The following is a 20,286-nucleotide window of genomic DNA, read 5'->3' as shown; positions in this document are numbered from 1 at the left end:
TAATTATCTGTAAACTGAAGAAACTAACAAGCACATGTTCATAATTGCTCCAACTAAGAAAATGTTACCTCAAACTGAATTACAGAAATATTTTTAGTCAACAACTACTCAGAGCAAGTGACTGACATGCATACTTTTTAGAATTCATTTATTTCCCACACTTACCCCACAATTTTAACAGTCACCTTGGCTCAAAGCTGCACTAATGATGTAATTCTACTGAACTTAAGAGTCATCTCTGTAAGCTAATAAAGGTAAGAACATAAATATAAAAAAGGGCAATTTCTGATTTTTCACAATTCAGTTATATCTTTAATTAAGAAAGCTTAGTTCAATCTGAAATTACAAAAACACTGACTATAGTTTGCTCTACCATATTTACCATAAATTAAACGCTACTTGGGGAAAAGTTATACTACAAAAGGAAACCATCTGGAGTGTCACATCTACTTTACTTTGATAGTAAGCTTGACAGAAAATTTAGAAGATAGATTACAAAGTTTTCCTTGGCCAAATGCAAGGATAATTATTTTGTTCTATATTTAATTCTGATTTTTACCTGGAATGATAATATATTTAATACCAGGATTTTCATTTTCACTTTCATTTATGTTGAAACAAATTGTCATTTTAAACACAAGTTTTATTTTTACTCTTGTGTCATACGCAATGATTCTGGCTTCAAAGTGGTAACTGCCTTAGGCAAAATCCACACTGAAATATCAGAATCTATCTCCTCAATACTTTACGGAGGGTAAGGGAAATAAAGACTGTGCTAAACAAAACCGTTTATAAAGAAACTGCAGACCACCAGGATTTTGGATTTGGGTAATCCACTTAGATTAGCATGGCTGTCTCTTAAAAGGACAATTCTAAGATCACAATATAGGTCATGTCCTTAAGAAGTAAAGTAATGAAATCAATGTCAATTACACAAACCTTCCATATTAACATGACGCCACTGACAACCAGTAAGACAGATTAAATAAAGCTTTTGTAATGTGCTCAGCCCCAGCATAAACAAGAAGGAAAAATAATGTCATAAAACAGATTCTTTTGAAACAGGTTCTGCAAAAAGGTAAAATTCTCGCTTAATAAAAGAGTGGCATCCAAACTGGGGGGAAAAAATTGGGGGCTATCATTTCAGATTGAATAGCTATAAACTTTGATATGAGAAAGTGAGAGGGCAGGGGGAGAGAGGAAGGGAGGGCTGGTTTGCAGTGAGTAGGGGGAGATATAGAGAATGGCTAACCTTAAAGGTTTTGCCAAAAATAATAATCAGGTTTAGGTGGTAGGTAATGTTGTTCAAAGTACAACTTTACTACAGCAGAAGAAAAATTTTTAAATCCCCAATAAGAACCCAAGTGCTTAAAACAAATGCTGCAACACTTAAATATATTATTATGTTTTGATCAAACAGTGTCAAAAGAAATACTGCCCAAAATGAGTAAAATTTGCCTAAAATCACTGCTGTCATATTTTTAATTACCACATATATACAACTGTTAAGACAAATAGTAAATTACAAACAAATGTCTCTGAAATGCTTCCCTGCCCAGAAAGCAGAAAACATAATGCTTGATGGCACAGACACTGCCAAAACTAACAGATAAAACACTGCTGCTTCCTTTTTGATAGCAATGACAATAATGCTCTAATAGAAGGAACCACATTTCTGAACGCTTGCCCCTCAAACTTAGCTGAACAAAGAAAGCCCAGATGCCCCTAGAAACTTAGAAACTTTCTTCTACATACTTAGGTGTCCATCCTGGACAAGGAGATAAAAAATGTCTGACCAAAGAGGCTCTGTGAAGACTACTTGCAGAGAAATTACCAACTTACCCATTAGATTTGAGTTCATGAAAGGTGTTGGGGACAAGCCTTCATGGGCCCCTAATCGACTGTCATTCAAGTGATCACTGTAATGAGGGCTGTCTGTAAAACCCTAGAGAAAAAAAAAAAAAGACCGGAGTATTAAAGAGATTATTTGGCAGTCGTGCTAATTGAGCATAATGACACTCATCTAATTAATATACAGATTTACAAATGGTCATTCCTAACCAAGTTTCTGGTTCATTACTTGAAAAACTAAACAGAAGTGCTGCTTTTATTCCTTTTAAGATATTAAAGTCAAAAAATTTCTTTATAGATTAAAAAAAAAATTAGCCCTACAATTTCTTTACAGACAAAAGTAAAGTTCTAAAAGGATGAACCAAGAAAATATATTTCTGAGTTACAATAAATTAGGAAAATGTTTATCTGTATCCTCCTTTCTCTGCCTCCATACCCTATCAATAAAGGGTTGGGCAATTATAAGATTTACTTAAAATATTTTAAAAAATCGACAATCAATATACTAGAAATGAATCCTTTCCTAAATGGCAAACAAATATTTAGCAAAAGAAGATCTGCTTATACTCCTTTTAATACTAGTATAACAAGATATACTCCTACAGAAACTGAGCCATGTAAAAAAGAAAACACAAAGATAGTTAATTTAAATTCTTAAGAATCTAAAAAATGAAATTGCAAACACCATGAAAACAATAAAGCTAATGTTATTATTTCACAATAGCTGTTATTAAATTTATCCTTATAACTTAAAACATGTTTTTTAAAAGTGAAGGAGCCTAAAAGACATGAAAGTTCACAAATACAATAAGTGTTACAAAAAGCTCAGTGGATAAAAGCTGTTCTGGTTCTCAGACTCTTATACATGCTAAATACAGCATCACCTCCAAAATCATATAGTTTCTAAACAAGGCTTTGAACCCCTAGTTAATTAAAACTGAGGTGGTACCCACCCTTTTGCCAACTTAAAACGATTTTAGTAAAGATCAGAAAATCTTACAAGAGGCCCAAACAAGAACAAAAACTGACTGCCCTGGCTTACAGAAACCACCCAGAATCCTCTGGGACTATAAAATCATCAATCAGCGAACATTTATCATTACCCAGACTGCAGGCTAACATTCAAGAAGACATTAATGGGGCTGAAACAGGCCTCACTATCTTTGCAGGCATGCTGTCAGTTCAACCAAAGGGCTAGGAATTGAGGGCTAAATAACTGTCAAATCATTACAATTGCTTGGGGATGCATGTCACAACACCTTCTGCTGTTCTGTTTTAAAACTAATCTGCTGGGAGTGCTAACTCCCAAATGAATCTTTGTTTCATTTTTATCTACTTTTAGAATCACTGATACACATGTGACAGACACTCAAGAAGAATCTTGGTGACACAACTTGGTTATGACCACAAGGGTGTCCTCTGGTAACCACAACCATAGTCCTGTCTGTCACAGCCACACGCAGCAAGAGCTATATACAAAATAGAATGGCTCCCAGCTAAAGTCACTCCTTGGAGTTTACCTCTGTTGCTTAAAATTGAACACCCTTGAGGTGCTAAGTGACATCCTACTATCTCACATTCATCTGGGTGTTTCTCTCTGCCACTCCCTCCCACTGCCATTCTTAGGCATAGAGTCAAAAGAAGACGTTGAAACCTACAAAAAAACCTCACTGAAATATTGTTTATCATTATTAAACAACAGTATTGCTCTTGAAAAATGCAAACATAAATGCATTTGTAGGTCAGCCATGTCGTTCACACTTTATTTGAATGTTAAAGGATAATAAAAGATTAATTTTGCATGTTCTCAATTCTCTTCCTCCTTGAAGTGCAATAAGAACTTTTTTCTTTCATGACTATGAAAATAAAAACATTAAAAACATTTTAAACTACTTCCTAAAGCGCAAGTATATAAATAAATAATATAAATATTATATAATAATGTAAATAATAATACAAATAAATCTAAGTTTCAGGGTATCATCAAATAACTGTACACACACAGTGAATTAACTTCACATATAACATATATCACAGTAAGCACAGAGAAGATCTATCTCTAAGCCCCTATTAATATGTGCTCAGAAAACAGAATTATTTTTCTATGAACCATACACAAATAATAGTAAGTACTATCTCTTATCCATTTGCAACCACATACAGCAATGTACAGTATAGAATTTACTACAAGATTATTTCCTAGTCCAATAATAAAATCTGGGATTGTCATATTGTACCACAGAGGAATCTATAAACCTGTGTCATCACATACAAGCAAGATTTGAATATGGGCCCTCCATATCTATTTACTCGTAAATTATATACATATACTATTAACCAATATAACAAATTTCAGTAAGTCATAATTTCGTTCATGTCAGATAAAAATTAAATAGAAATTTGAGTATTTTTTCCCACACCTCAAAGTGCACAAAATTCTTTTGAAAAGCCACAGCCTAAAAGATAAGAGAGGAACAGTTCTTCATCCACAGATGCAAACTGATGCTGGAGGATGGAACAATGAAACTGGACTCAAAAATGTTTGTCATCGTTTCAGGGACTTCCCTGGTGGTCCAGTGGTTAAGAATCCGCCTTCCAATGCAGGTGGCATGGGTTCGATCTCTGCTCAGGGAACTAAGATCCCACATGCCGCGCGACAACTAAGCCCTCACCGTAACTACTGAGCCCACGTGCCACAACTACTGAGGCTGTGCGCTGTGGAGCCCATGTGATACAACTAGAGAGCCCATGCACCACAACTAGAGAGAAGCCTGCACACCACAAGGAAGAGCCCTCACGCCACCACGAAAGATCCTGCACGCCGCAACGAAGATCCTGCATGCCACAACTAAGACCCGACGCAGCCAAACAAACAAAGTTTCTCATAGTTTCAGATCTAATGTGTGACAAAACCTCACTTAAAAAACTGGGACTGGCTATTGTTTGAGATTATTCTTATCACTGCTTCCTCATAATAGAAGTGATACCCACCCAGAATATAACTTTTGATGGACCAGGATGAATAGTTACAAAATAATTTATAAACATTTAAATAAGATCAGCTCAGAAAAGTACACAGGTATTTATCAGCCAGCATGTTAATTGTGTCAACTAGCGAGATGATACCTACACAACGGTGTTTTGCAACCTTCAGTGTTCATATCCATTGACTAGAGATTTTGTTAAAATTCAGATTAAGAAGCATAAGGTCTTGAGTGGGGCCTAAGACTCTGCATTTCTAACCAACAGGTGATGGTGATGCTACTGGCCCATGTACCACACTTCTAGCAGCAAGAACCTAGACAATCTGGAAATAAAAATCTTTTTCATATATGGAAAGGAAAAACTCAAGTCTACATAGGTGATAGCTGAGTTCTCCGCTTCCCCCCAACCAGAACCACATTAAAACACCAGAAGTATCAGGTAAGTATAAATTAGGGAGAAATACCACCGTTAACAAACAATCTAAAGCAATTAGAATAACAAAATGTTTTTATATATGCAGGTAAGTATTCATCCATTTAGTTTTAAGTAGAAGACAGATGTCAAATAGAGCCTGAATGAAAGAAATGGGTTGGCTAAACCAGAGTTTAAACAGCAGACCCCTTAAGTACCACATACAGTTAAGTTAAGCAAAGAGCATAGATGTCCATAAGTCGGAAAGGCAAAAAGGCATAATGCAGAATGGAGTTGACAGAAGAGCAAGGAAGGAAGCAGAATAATGCAATGACTAGCTAGAGTATCAAATGGCAGGAGAAAATGAGCAGGAGGTGATTGGCCTGAGGGAGGGGTTGGAGTAACAAGAAAGGAACAAAAGCCAAGCAAGCAATTGTTAAAATGAAGCCCAAGGAGATCATTCAGCGGTACTGATAAGTGAATGCTATTTCAATTCTGGAATATAAAGAAAGTAAACCAGGAATTCCCTGACGGTCCAGTAGTTAGGACTCCGAGCTTCCACTGCAGTGGGCACAGGTTTGATCCCTGGTCGGGGAACTGAGATTCTGCATGCAGCATGGCCAAAAATAAAAAAATAAAAATAAACAATAAAAAAAATAAAGTGTACAGCTGGCTTTTTAAAAAAAAGGGAAGTAAACCAATGAGATCATTAAATACAGAACTATCATGGTGCATAGTTTAAACTGATAAAGCATTACCATGGTAATAAAAGGAGTCAAACCTGATCCCCTGGAGCTCCTTATTAAGATCCTGAATTCTGGAAAATGGTTTTACCATGAAAATAGCTGCTAATAAAAATGAGATTTTCATACATGAGAGATGATAAACACTACATTATGAAGGACAGAGCAATACTATCAGATTCATCTATCATAGTAGCTTTTTAGCCAAAGTATGCTGCTAAGCACAAAAGTATTTCCAAATAACCCTAAAAAATTACTGTTCTTGTCTTACAATAAAAATGGAAAGTACTCAAAAGTGCTTTTTTTATCAGTGATTTTATAACTGATAAAATCAGTTGATACACAGTTTACAAAAACTGTTCAATTTTATATTTAATATCTAAATGACAATTTAATTTGCAATTCTTAAATACTCCCACCTATGAATACATAACACTTCATAAAAGCTTTGATATTATGAAATATGTTCTATAAAATGTATTTCATACTTTTCTCTATGTTCATTTTACAGTACAGAATTTAGAAACTTTAATCCTTGCTACAATATGACAACAGACTCTAATCAATCAAAGCTGTTACCATTTTAAAACTAATTTACACTGCACATTATCAATCCAATCTTTTGTTCTATCAAAAACAAAACAAAACAAAAGCACCTAGTATTATTTACATAATAGTGCTCTCCTCTTGTTTGTCTCCTCAAAATTACACTAACTTTTTTTGTTGCCTAATTCTTTAAATAGCTTTTAAAAAATTTATTTCACCCAACCAATAAATATGGCGTAATCACCAGAGAACGCTCCCAAGTTGAGAAAAGACATGTTTTTTCTAACCTATGTGGCTATTTCTTTGTTTAAAAACCACTGTCTAATTCTATTTTAAAATATTCTTTACAATTCTTTTCAATAGCTAAAAAGGGATGGGGAGAAAGGCTCTTTCAATAAAGATTTACTTTCTCAGAAACACTTTCCCTGACCCTACCAAATTGGGTGAACTCACTCTGAGCTCCCATAGCAGCAGGCATTTCCATCATGTCACTGCTCACACTTACTGAAATTACCTATTTAATTATCCATTTAAATTATACCATAATTATCTATTATAATCGCACAGTACAGTATAGTGGATAAATGTGGAATTTTTGGAGCCAGACTGGCAGGCCTGAACTCCATCTTTGCCACATACTAGCTGTGTGACTTGAAGCAAAGGAACATTTCTTGCCTCAGTTTCCTTATCTGTAAAACAGGGATAATAATAATAATACAATATTTATCTCACAGGTTGTTGTAAGGACTAAATGAGTTATTGTATGTAGTAGCAATTGGAAAAGTACCTGGCAAATAGTAAGCACACAATATATCCCAGCCATTACTATCATCTCAGAGACTGTTATGTCTTACAAATTCTGAAAAGTCAGGCACCATGTCTCTTTTTCTCAAATCCTCAGAACAAATGACAGATGGATGGGAGGTTTCAGCTGCTAAATCCTTAAAATGCTGCAGGGCTTCAGATATAAAGGTTCAATTAATATTTCCATAGAACACCCAATAACTAGCAGAAAGAAAGTTAATAAGGCGCTAGCTTATCTAACGGGACTGAACAAACAACCACAGATTTTTGGTATTCAAAGAGCCACAGATTTCACACCAAATAGTGAAGTCCTATAGCTTCGAAGTGGTCAAAGCTAGTAGAGAGTCAGCCAATAGCCACAAGCTGCCAGAAAGCTCTGAATGAGGCCTAATATAAATGAGTGGTCACACTTAAAAGAGAAGTAAAACGAAAATAAAAATACGTAGAAATAACAAATGAAGTTTAAAAGAGAAAAAAAAGTGTCCTTATTGTATTTCTTTATTTACCTATGACAGATTAGCAAAATAAATGTTTAGATAAATAAAGTTATAGCTTTTAAACAAATTCTTTAAAGTGTCTCTTTCAGTTAAATACACCGATGAGGGACTTCCCTGGTGGCGCAATGGTTAAGTAAGAATCCGCCTGCCAATGCAGGGGACACGGGTTTGATACCTGGTCCGGGGAGATCCCACATGTGGCAGAGCAACTAAGCCCGTGCTCCACAACTACTGAGCCTGCGCTCTAGAGCCCATGAGCCACAACTACTGAGCCCACGTACTACAACTACTGAAGCCCGCGGGCCTAGAGCCTGTGCTCCGCAACAAGAGAAGTCACCACAATGAAAAGTACGTGCACCGCAATGAAGAGGAGCCCCGGCTTGCCGCAACTAGAGAAAGCCTGCACGCAGCAATGAAGACCCAACGCAGCCAAAAATATAAATAAATAAATAAATAAATAAATAAATAAATACACCTATGAAAAAGACGAAGTGAGTTGATCTAATCACAACAGTTACCTGAAAGCAGGGACTGTGTCTATATCACTCATTACTCTTATCACTAGTGACAAGTATGTTAACAAGCACATAGTATGTGACTAGTAAAATCTGTTAATGAATGAATGAAAAATGAACAATGCTCTGCATTAATGAATCAGGTCTACATATGAAAAAGCAACTTAATATTCAATATGTCAAGGTTCTGTTATCCTTAAATAGGTCAGGTGCTAAAACATAATAAATTTTCTTGATAGATCTGGGTTTTGTCATGGAGATCCACAAGGTCCTAAAAGGCAACAATGTTTCATTCCTTTTTATCATTCCAAAAAAGACCAGCACAGAACTCTGTATACACCTAAGAGCTTAAGTTTTTCTTGAGAGGATGAACAACGTCTATAGATAACTTTTTATTTATGAACACTAAGAAGTGGTTTCGCAGAACCCCAGACTGAAGAGCAAGTCTTGAATTACCATGGGTGGGAGGACAGGAAGAATCAAAATCTTTTAGAGGTGGAAGGGATGCTCAGAAAACATGATGGATACATGAAATACTGCTTAGTACAAGTGCATAAAAATACTTTTAAACATGAGATTCCTAAGGATCATCTAAAAAAGTTCACTCAGATTCAGTTCTAAGTTGAGCCAACCATATTCACAAATTTATCCAAGTAACTGCTAATGTCATCTGTTAGATGCAATCAGACTTAATTCTGGCAGACATTTTCTATATTATAGGTCTCCATCTTCTAGAGTGTTCAATTCTATATTCTCTTTATGTTTAAATAAAAACTTACAAGAAGAGTATGTCTTTGGAATTCATCTACAATCCTCCTTACAGATTTTCAATGTTAATTTCTCCAGCAATGACCACATCAAAATCATAAATCCATTAACACATGATACATAAAAAGTAAAAACATTCTTCTACTACAAGTACAAAAGGAAGTAAAATAAATTATTTTATTTCAAAATTATTAACCCATTTATACTGTAACTATTTTCTATATAAAATTCAAGGATAAAAATGTAAATCAATAATAATGCTGCAACTTCAGTTTGTAAGGTTATGGATAAGCAGTACCAGAAGGACTGATGTTTGGAAGAACACAGGAAAACAACACTTAATTTAAAAAAATTTTACCCCAAGTATTATCTGGTTCTCCCCAAAATTAGACACTAAATTCAGACAAGAAACATAGTATTTTTTGATGGTTTCTAATATAAAGATTTTTGCCTTCTTCCCATTAACTGGCAAAACTTACAGAGGCTAATAAGTTCCTTCCAGTTCAGGAACTGATGATCCATTTAGAACAAGAATTTAAAATAGTGAAAAGTAAACTCAATTAGAAAATTATCTATCTTAAAAAATTATACTATGAAATACAGTGTACTATACAGAAAACTTGGAGGAAACCTTGCTGTGAGTTTAGTTTACTCCTAAACAAACATACTGACTTTACATTTGGCTGCAAAAGCTATATTAAAAGGTCATGTTAATATATAGTTTTTTAAAAAAAATCCCATGTATTTTCTAAAGGAGAAAAATAAGTCATGAGGCAAAGGATAAAAAAAGTGCGTTTCTCGTGTTACTTTAGAACTGCACATGATTAAAAATCTTCACTAATGCTTTTGTCTTCTAATTAGAATTCGCAGGAGTGTTTACAAAACAATACTGAACATGTTTTAAATCACATAACTTAAAATCACTCACGGATTCTTTAACACGTCCTTCCTTTCTAATAAATTTATGATACTCTCTGTCAGTCCTTCTCAAAGTACAGTTTGTGGACTGATGTTGGACCAAGAATGGTTTGTTATCAAACAACACAAAGGTAAACAAAGAGAACAAGCTTTTGGCAATGGTTTAAGGTAATCTGGCAGACCAATTTTGTTTACTGTATATAATAATAAAAAACTAGAGATTGTATTTTATAACAATTGTATTTTTTAACTACCTTAAAAATTTTACTATAAAATGTAGTGCAGCATATATAAAATGTTGAAGAAAACCTGTTAGTTTAGTTTATTCCTAAACTAACATCCTGACTACACATATAAAAGGTTTATTAAAAGATTACAAAACTAACTCAAAATGGATTAAAGACTTGAACATAAGACCTGAGACTATAAGACTCATAGAAGAAAGCATAGGTGGTAAGCTCCTTGACACTGGTTTTGGTGATAATTTTGGGGGTTTGACACTAAAAGCAAAAATAAACAAGTGGTGAAACTATATCAAACTAAAAAGCTTCTGCACAAAGCAAAGGAAACCGTCAACAAAATGAAAAGGCAACCTATAAAGTGGGAGCAAATATTGGCACATCATATATCTGATAAGGGGTTAATATCATATAAAGAACTCATACAGCTAAACTGTAAAAAAATAAAAATAAAAATAAACCCCAAACCCACAAGCAATCTATTAAAAAATGGGCAGAGGATGTGAAAGAATACAGATGGCCAACAGGGACATGAAAAAGTGCTCAACATCACTAATTACTGGGGAAATGCAAATCAAACCCACAATGAGGTTATCACCTCACACCTGTTATAATGGTTGAAGACAAGAAATAACAAGTGTTGGCAAGGATGTGGGGAAAAGGGAACCCTTGTGCACTGGTGATGGGATTGTAAACTGGTGCAGCCACTATGGAAAACAGTATGGAGGTTCCTCAAAAAAATTAAAAATAAAACTAACATATGATCCTACAATTCCACTTCTGGGTATTTACCTGAAGGAAATGAAAACACTAACTTGAAAAGATACATGCACCTCCATGTTCACTGCAGCATTACATACAATAGCCAAGACATGGAAGCAACCTAAGTGTCCATGGATGGATGGACGGATGGATGGATGGATGGGATGGATGGATGAAGAAAATGTGGTGTGTATGTATGCATATATATATACAATGGAATACTATTCAGCCATATAAAAGGAAGGAAATTTTGCCATTTTCAACAACATGGATGGTCCTTGAGGGCATTATGCTACGTGAAGTAAGTCAGAGAAAGACAAATACCTAATGATTTCACTGATATGTGGAATCTTAAAACAAACAACCGGAGCTCACAGAGAATAGACTGGTGGTTGCTAGAGGCGAGTGGGCAAAATTGGTGAAACCTGTTAGTTTAGCTTACTCCTAAACAAACATACTGACTTTACACTTGTCTGAGTGCGTCCTAGACCTAAAAATTCAGAACATGTATTTTGAGAAGAGCTTTAGGGGGTTCATTCATATTCATATTCTCTAACTAAAGTTGGAGAAGAACTAGCCTATATTATCTTGTAAGTCATGTGGCCTGGTATACACAAAAATAATATTAGCCGCTATTATTTCTTCTTCTGCACCACAAGTACCTCATTAAGTCTTACAGAGCTCACATTTTTAAACCATAATTCCCCTATCCTGTTCACGCACTATATGCAACCAGGGAAAATTAGATAAAAGAAAGATAAAATGGGTTCTGTTGCAAAAGAACCTTAGATTTTACATATTTTAAACCTTTTATCTTCTACTACTGTACGTCAATAGATTAAGACTGAACATAAAACTGCTCAATAAATATTTTAAAATATTTGCTGATATTCGTGAAATCAATTCAAATAAATCAAACCTAGGAATAACGTAAGTTTATTAAAACCCATGCATTAAGAAGCAATAAATAACTGTAAGAAGACATGATACGATACCAGCCACTGAGCAAAGCAATGTTCTTACATTCGGTACAGTAGTATATTTTAAAATAATTTCTAAAATACCAGTCCTATATGTTAAGCATTTATTTTACAATATTAGGTGGGAAAAATTAGAACAAAAATTAATTGGTACAGAGTATAATAATATTTAACCTCTATAAAGTTTATAGGAAAAAGACTAGAAAATTGTAACAAGTTTACAATTTTTTATCTTACTTGCCTATTATCTCCTAAAATTTCTATGAAAACCATTTATTGTTTTTCTGAAAAATATAGTTTCTCAGTTTTTTCCTTTAATATGATTGAAATAACATACCCTCATTGTAGAAAATTGGAAATGTAAAGAAACAGCATCAACTATGTAAGAAAAAAAAGACTCCCATTTTACCTCAACTGAAATGCAAACAATACTCTGACACATTTTCTTCCAATTTTTAAATGTTTCTAAAATAGTTCGAACATATAAAAATGTATGTAATAAAAAAATGTATGTAATAAACAGCCATGTATCCACAACTCAAGAAATAAAACACTGCCAGTATAGTTTAAAACCCTATGGAATTCTCCCAAATTCCCCTCAGAAGTAAACACTATCTTAAACTTATTCTTTTAAAAATCATTTTCATGCATTACTTAATACTTTTATTAAATATGCATATTCTCTAACTAAACAAAGCACCACTCTGCATGTTTTAAAATGTTATCTAAATAGTATACTTTTTTCTATACTCACTTAACAGTCAATATGTAAGGCTGATATATGTTGGAAAAGTGTTAACACTGGTATATACATGTCACTACTGTATAATGTTCTATTTATAAAAATACCACAATTTATTTACCCAGCCCCCTTTTGATGACATTCAGCTCTTCCACTATTACAAACAAGGCTGCTATAAACACTTTAGTAATGTGTCTCTCTGTACACATATGAGAAGTTACACGAAACTTTTTAGGGATTAATACCTAGGAGTAATGTCACCGGCTTACAGAGCATACACAACTTTAAATTTACTAGATATTACTAAACTATTCTCTAGAATAAAAATGTATTATTGTTTAGGAAAAAAAATCTCTTACAGAATCAGAAAGTTCTCCATAGACAACCCCAAACTTCTGAAAGAAAGCTTCCAAAGTCCACTTACAAGCTGTATCTAATTTGTGATGCACTTTCCAGTTGGCAAAAAACAAAGCAATCAGCATTACATTTCCTTATTAGTTCATTAACCCTTATGTAGCTACATTCTTATCTGAAATAGTCTGACCTGGGTGCAAAGGCAATCCTTCACCATAATAAATGTTCGAGACATATTTGTTAAATGAGTTAATCTTCATTAGGCTCCTTAGTTCATCTTAAGGTTCTGTAATTAAAACTGTAGTCATTACACCAGGTGTTGATACAGCAAAATTTGACAGAAGTAAGATATTTTAGTTTGTTGCCAGTATCCTGTCTTAATGCCCAGTGTTGTATAGGCTCTTAGAGCCATGGCAACAGTGTTGGCTGATGCTGATTTTTAGAATCTGAGTCACAGACACAATAATTCATAGTTCATGATTAAAACAACACTGCATATCTTAGGACCATAGGATAGGATACTTAGGACCATACTTTTGGATTCTGTAATGAGCCATGGTGATACGTATCACACGTCACTTACACTACCTCTTCCTGCCCCTATGACTAAAGCCACTCATTTTTAAGAGTAAATCTGAATTAAAAGTATAATAGTGAAACAATGTTCTTTTGCTAACTGGTTCATATGGGTGCTGAACCACTGGCCGAGACTTATTTCCTTAAAGATGAAAACAAATAAGTTGAAGGGTCATAGTTGAAGGGTCAGCGGTTCCTTCTAGGAGTAATCCAGTCTTCATTCAATTTATCTGATTTAAGGTTTTCTATGCCTGCATTAATAATAGCATCAGCATACATTTAATGGTACTACTTGCCAGAACTTGAGTTAAGGGCTTCACTCGTTATCCTTACAACCCCATGAACTATTATTCCCATGCCATAGATAAGGAAATAGGCACAGAAATTTTACATAATTCACCTGGTATACAACAGTAAGTGGCAGGATGGGAATTTAAACCCAGGCAGTCTGACTCCATCCCATCATGCAATGCTGTCTCTCTAAAAATAATTGTTCCTCCCTGGAATTACTGTGAACTGAATGGCTCAATGATAGGCTGGAGCCACACAAAATGAAGAGTGTATTTATTCAAACATAGGTGATAAAGGAATAGAGCCAGGAAAATAGAAAAACAAAAAAAATTTTAAACCACCTAATTTGGCTAGTGGTGCTCAAAATAATAGGGACAGTCAAAAGAGCTTTTGAGAACTTTTTGAACCCATGGATCGTGATGGAGAAAAAGCAAACAAAATGGGAAATGGAAAATCTCCTTTGGTAAGTAGATATCCAGTACAGGCATTCATTCCTCCTGAAGAGCATTCCCCTTGCCCAAGGTAGTAATAAACTGCAGCAATCTTCGGTGTAAAGAGAATGCAAACAGAGGCTCCAACAAACCTAGAAGCAAATTTCTACCATTAGGACCAGCAGTTGAGTTCCCTCCTTAAGATGGAGTTTATGATAATAACTTGGCAATTACAGTTAAGAATTATTATTCATTATAACAAAATGGGGAGAAAAATTCTAGAGAAAAACTGTGTAACTCCATTCCAATAAACTAAAGGGGACATCTGAATGACCTAAGTTGTTAGGCAATGAAAATTGCAAATATATATATATATATATATATATATATATATTCCCACAGAGATAAAAATCTTTAGGGTAACAGCCTGAATGAAATCCAACCTCAACCTGAGGCTCAACCAGAGAAAAAGTATCAGATGAGGCATCTAGTCTTCCTTAGGGAATTTGTGATTTGTTCTGCAGCAATGAAGCTATCCAGATATAGCAACTGAATGTACAAGGATTAGTTATACACAAACCCATCGTCCCCTTCTTCAGTTCCTAGATCTTCAAAACCCATGGTGGTTACCTGGCTAGAGGACCACAGGTACCATATGGATATTCCAACAAAGAAAGGGCAAAAAAGGAATTTTTATTTCTACGTAATACCAAAGGATGGTAGTGCCCCTATTTTCTGATCTATACAGTTTTTCTTGCAGTGTTCGTAGCAGCTGAAATGTCAGGACTTCCTTTGAAAAGCAGAAAGGCATCACCATCAGATATGAGAGGCAGGTGTAACTACTCTGAAAATATCTGATAAACAAAACCTAACTTTTAGAGATGACTTTTTAATGACAAATGGGCTTCTGAAAACTAAGCCTGGTCCTCTTAGCAGAGACTTCAATACTAAATGAGTAGCTTCGAGAAAGAACTCAGCAAATTTTTCTTGGATTTTGAACAATCCCTCATTTTTAACTTTAGAATTTTTTTGTTTGACAACGCATTTAAAATATTTCTGACAAAGCTTCTCTTTCTTAATTTAAGAAAGCATTTTAAAAATTATATTTGTCTATTAGGGAGGGTGGGAGGGAGGGAGACGCAAGAGGGAAGAGATATGGGAACATATGTATATGTATAAATGATTCACTTTGTTATAAAGCAGAAACTAACACACCATTGTAAAGCAATTATACTCCAATAAAGATAAAAAAATTATATTTGTCTATAAATATCCTACAACTGCAGTTTTAGAATCACTGTATTTCCCATCCATATGTTAACACTTCAAAGCTGTATGTAAAGAAACTTTTCTAGATTAGCCTTTACTGCTATGGAGATCAAAGGAACTAAATTCTAAATACATTACCCTCCCTTTTCACGGCACTTTAATAAAGACCCATTACTCACTTTTGCATGTTGTCAACCTCCTTGCTTTTAAGAATCAGCACGTGAAGTATCTCCTTTTCCATCAGTTGCCTAACCAGCAAGGCCTCTCTCTGAGTAACTCCAACATACTGCTGAGTAGTGACCCCTTCGGGGAGCCCTCATTCACCAATGTGAAAAACATATACTAGATTTGAATATGAGCAAACCAACTTTTTTTAATCACTAAAAGCAGGACTTTTGTGGCTACTCAAATGTCTAGATATCATAATTTACTCATATCATACATATATTTATCTAACCAAATTATGTGAATTCATTAAAAAGAAAGCAGAAAAAAAATTAATGTACTAAAAACAGTTCCACCCCTCTTTCATTCTACTAAGAAAAGCATGCACCCTAGAGTGAGTATGAGAAGCAGAGGTGAATCTATTGTCCCCTCAGTTAGTATGAGTTTTGAATGCTTCTCAGTGGAAGCACCTCACTCCATGACCATGATTCTACTGCCTAAGGACAGTATTCTTCATGTAACATGGTAATAAAACACAAACCAGCAACTTCATCAAGTTGCAATCAAACAAATAGCTATCTATTATTAGAGAAAAACTTGGCTCTGATGTGTGTATATGTATTCTACATATCCAGTTAAATGAAATTGACAAGGAAATTTAAGTGGCATTAATTTCTTAGAATACTTCTAGCTAATACACATAATTAAAAGTAAAAAGAACAACATAGTTATTTCCTTAAAAGTAAAATTATACAGTAATTCAGACATTTAGTCTAAATTGATACTGTTTTACTATATTTGCACCCAGTACAAACTTTTCTGATACTTACAAAAATATAAGATTAGATAAGTACATTTGCACATCATATAAAATTTTCAGATACTGAGAAAAATAGGAGACCAGCATTTCTTTGATAATCAGTACTAGTTCACAGTACTACCAGTCTTCTTTTATATACCTCCTAAGAGAGATCGGGAGATGTGCTGCTTAGATATCATGGCTAATAGTGGCAGAAACTGAATTATCATCTACTTAATCCAATGTGACAATTTCATTCATAGCAGTAACTTAAATTGATTTTCCTCTTTTTTCTGCTTGTCTGCTTTGAGTTCTTATGTTTTCAGTGTGTACTATTAAATTCTATTGTAGATGCCAACAGGTGTGTTTATCAACACTTCTGAGAGGGGATCTTCTTGTCTGTACTCTTAACTTTCTTCTTGTTTTCCTCTTCCCTATAACTACCTCTTTTTTCTTTTACCTGTCTTTTCATATCATTTTAATCTAGTTACTTATGAAATTAAAGAGGTCAAAATGTGCATATGGAAGTGTGACAATGCATAGGTATATGTAAGTACTACTGCCAGTAATGTATCAGGCACCGTGCTAAGTGCCAGAATACAAGGATGAATAAAACAGTCTTTGCCTTCAAGGAGCTCACAGTTTGGAAGAAGAAAGAGACAATATCTGAAAATGTTTTAATAAACTGAGTAATTTTTGTATGAAGTCTGAGCCTCATATGTTTCACATTATAGCTTCCAAAGGCTTAATTACTAATATTAGATTCCCTATTAGTTTAAGAGACAAGTTGTCACGACCCGTGATATTTTAAAAGAAGCCCAAGCCAGTCTGCCAACTTCCAAGTTAAACTTCCTGGGTTGGGTGTAGTTTAGAATATGGCAACATGCCAGCACAGCTTCAAAGGAGAATAAGCAGTGCCATTAAGGCAGAAGAAATACTGCATTAAGAGCTGCTAAGAATGCCCTAAGGCAAAATGAAACGCTGATACCCAGAAAACAAAAATGTCAATAAGCACACCTCTGGTGGCATCATATAAGCATCACAGCTAACTTTTACTGAGTGACTACCATATGCTAGCACTGTGTTAAGGGCTGTCAGGTATTATATCAGTTAATTTAAACTATATATTGATACCATATTTTCTCCATCTCATAGATGAGGAAATTTTATCCTAGAGAATTTAAAAAACTTTCCCAGGGTCAGAGAGTGGTAGAGAACTGATTTAAACTTGGGAACTATGACAGCAGATGACTTAATGTTAGCCACTAATTTTTTTTTTTTTAAATCTCCAGCACCAAGAAATCTGGCAGTAGAATATGTACTTAAATAGAGAATAATTTCTATTGGGCCAGCCATTTTCAAGGTCTCAGAATCCCTTGGTTTCAGGACCTCTTGAATAAAAAATATTTTCTCTTAAAAAATAGAGAACACCAAAAAGCTTTTCTTTATGTGGGACATATCCACTGATATTTACCATATGAGAAATTAAACCTGAGAAATTTTAAAAGCACAAGAACTGTCAGGGCATACATCATCATATATCATGTAGCATTTAGAAATTCCATATTACATTCAGGAAAATAATACTTAAATGGCAAATAAAGTTTTAGTAGTATCAAGAAAATAGTTTTAACCTGAAAGCACTTTAAAAGGGTCTCAGGAACACTGAGAGGTCCCGGGAACACACTAGGTAAACTACTGGATTAGACTATTTACTATATTTTAAAATAAATCATGAACCCCTCATTACCACTACCTTTTCAGAATCTGGAAACCCTGATTGAAAATGATTTATTTATGACAGAGGACTTATTTCAGAGACAAGGAAAAAAGATTCAGGGAAGTCAAGGGGCAGACCTAAGATCACACAGCTAGTCAGTGGCAGATATCTAATATTACTATATTAAAGAACATATTTTTGGTTTCTGATTACAAAGTATCAGTAGACAAATATTTGGGGACAGTTGGTAATAAGGAAAGCAATTACACAATAGTGAAACAGGGTATCAAAATTCCAAAGATCTCTTGAATAAGCCAGTACTTTCAGTGTTGTGCAGGAAAAGCTAATAGTGCTGGCTTCACTTCTCCATTCATTTATAACGTGCTACTCATAGGGTTCCTACTGATGAAGTAAATCCATGGTCCCTGTCAGACTAGCTTAACTAAAAACTACATTTCCACTTCCACTTCCAGACAAGATGGAGTAACAGACCAGATTAACCCTCACACTTGAAACAATAAAAAAATAAACAAAATACATTAAGCAGGAGTTTTGAGACACTGGACATGGTCAGTGCAGGACAGTGATCCCTGAGAGAGGGGAAACAAAGTGAATCCTATGATTGCTGGGGGGAAGGGGAGAGGCAGGAGACAGGGAGAAGAGGAGGAAAAGGAAGAAGGAGAAGAAGAAAAGAGATGGCAACTTAGAACTCTATACCTTGTACAAAAAATTAAGAATATTTCAGACACATGGAACATGAAAAACTTATCAGTACCAGACCTACACAATGAGGAATGTTAAAGGAAGTTCTTCAGTCAAAAGGAAAATAACACGAGACAGAAATACAGATTTACACAAAGAACTAAAGCATGTACTCTGGCTACAATGGAATAAATTAAATATCAATAATAAAAACATATCTACAGAATCTCCAAATATTTCAAAATTAAACAATATAACTGTAAATAACCCAAGGGTCAAGGAAGAAAGCAACAGGAAAATTGGAACAGAGCAGCACCCCCCCACCCCCACCCCAAGTACAAAACTGAGCAGTTAATGATTATGACAACAGAGTCACAGACTCAGTGTCTGATGCACACTCCTGAATTGTTTTACAGATACTATAACTGCTACCACAGGAAAAAAGCTAACTGCATGATGACCAGACTGTAGCCATGACATAAGCTGCTCCAGCTTGAGCAATATTGAATCTATGGCTAGCACAATTCCAAGAACTGGCCTCAAGAGAATGGGATTAACATTATTGCTCATAATAATCTATTTCTTTGTGGGCATCAAAGTAATTGTAGCTTTCTTCACCCGTATATATAAGCAGACAACTAAAATCATCAGCAGAGATGCTACAGACCCATGCTGACACCCTCCACTCTGAGAATATAGCACTCTATGTCAGCATGAAGTTACAAGACAGACCTTCACCCCTAACCCCACAGAAATGAAATGATGTTCTGACAAGTGGGGATTTGTAAGCAGCTCTTTGCAGGAAACCACCCTCAGCAGGAAGCCCCTTTTCTTGTCACTTTAGCAAAGCTATATTGTAACTAACTTTTAAACCAGGTGCCACCATGCTCTACTCATTTCTGGCCCAAGCACACCTTTCAAATCTTTTAACACACAATACCTTGTCTAACTTGTCGGTTCTTTCCATAGATCAAAGAAAAAGAAATGAAGAATAAGCAATGAAATGTAGAAATGAAGATGACCAGATCTCTCCCTTAGCTTCCCCTTCAGTCATCTCCTGAACAAACTGTGTGAACAAGATAACATCTAGAGGAAAATCACAAGAAGTCAACGAGCCTGCGAGCAGTGGCGGGATGATGATGACTCTGACCCCCTATCTCAACGATTAACTGAGATTACTTCCCTCCTTCTCTTTAAAAGTTTCATGGCTGAGCAGAA

At 34.9% G+C, this 20,286-nt stretch overlaps 1 protein-coding gene across 3 annotated transcripts in view; it reads right to left on the bottom strand.

The window, feature by feature from the left end:
• Positions 1-20,286, bottom strand: part of TCF12 (transcription factor 12) — a 385,237-nt gene that overhangs the window by 200,364 nt on the left and 164,587 nt on the right. For all 3 annotated transcript variants that reach the window (XM_060150625.1, XM_060150615.1, XM_060150635.1), the window contains one exon: positions 1,843-1,945. In XM_060150625.1, coding sequence (XP_060006608.1) covers positions 1,843-1,945 — 103 coding nt within the window. The remainder of the gene's footprint in view (positions 1-1,842; positions 1,946-20,286) is intronic.

The sequence above is a fragment of the Lagenorhynchus albirostris genome, chromosome 1 (assembly GCF_949774975.1).
Source record: "Lagenorhynchus albirostris chromosome 1, mLagAlb1.1, whole genome shotgun sequence".
Lineage (NCBI taxonomy): Eukaryota > Metazoa > Chordata > Mammalia > Artiodactyla > Delphinidae > Lagenorhynchus > Lagenorhynchus albirostris.
The sequence above is the reverse complement of the archived record's forward strand: the minus strand, read 5'-3'. Positions and strand labels throughout refer to the sequence as shown.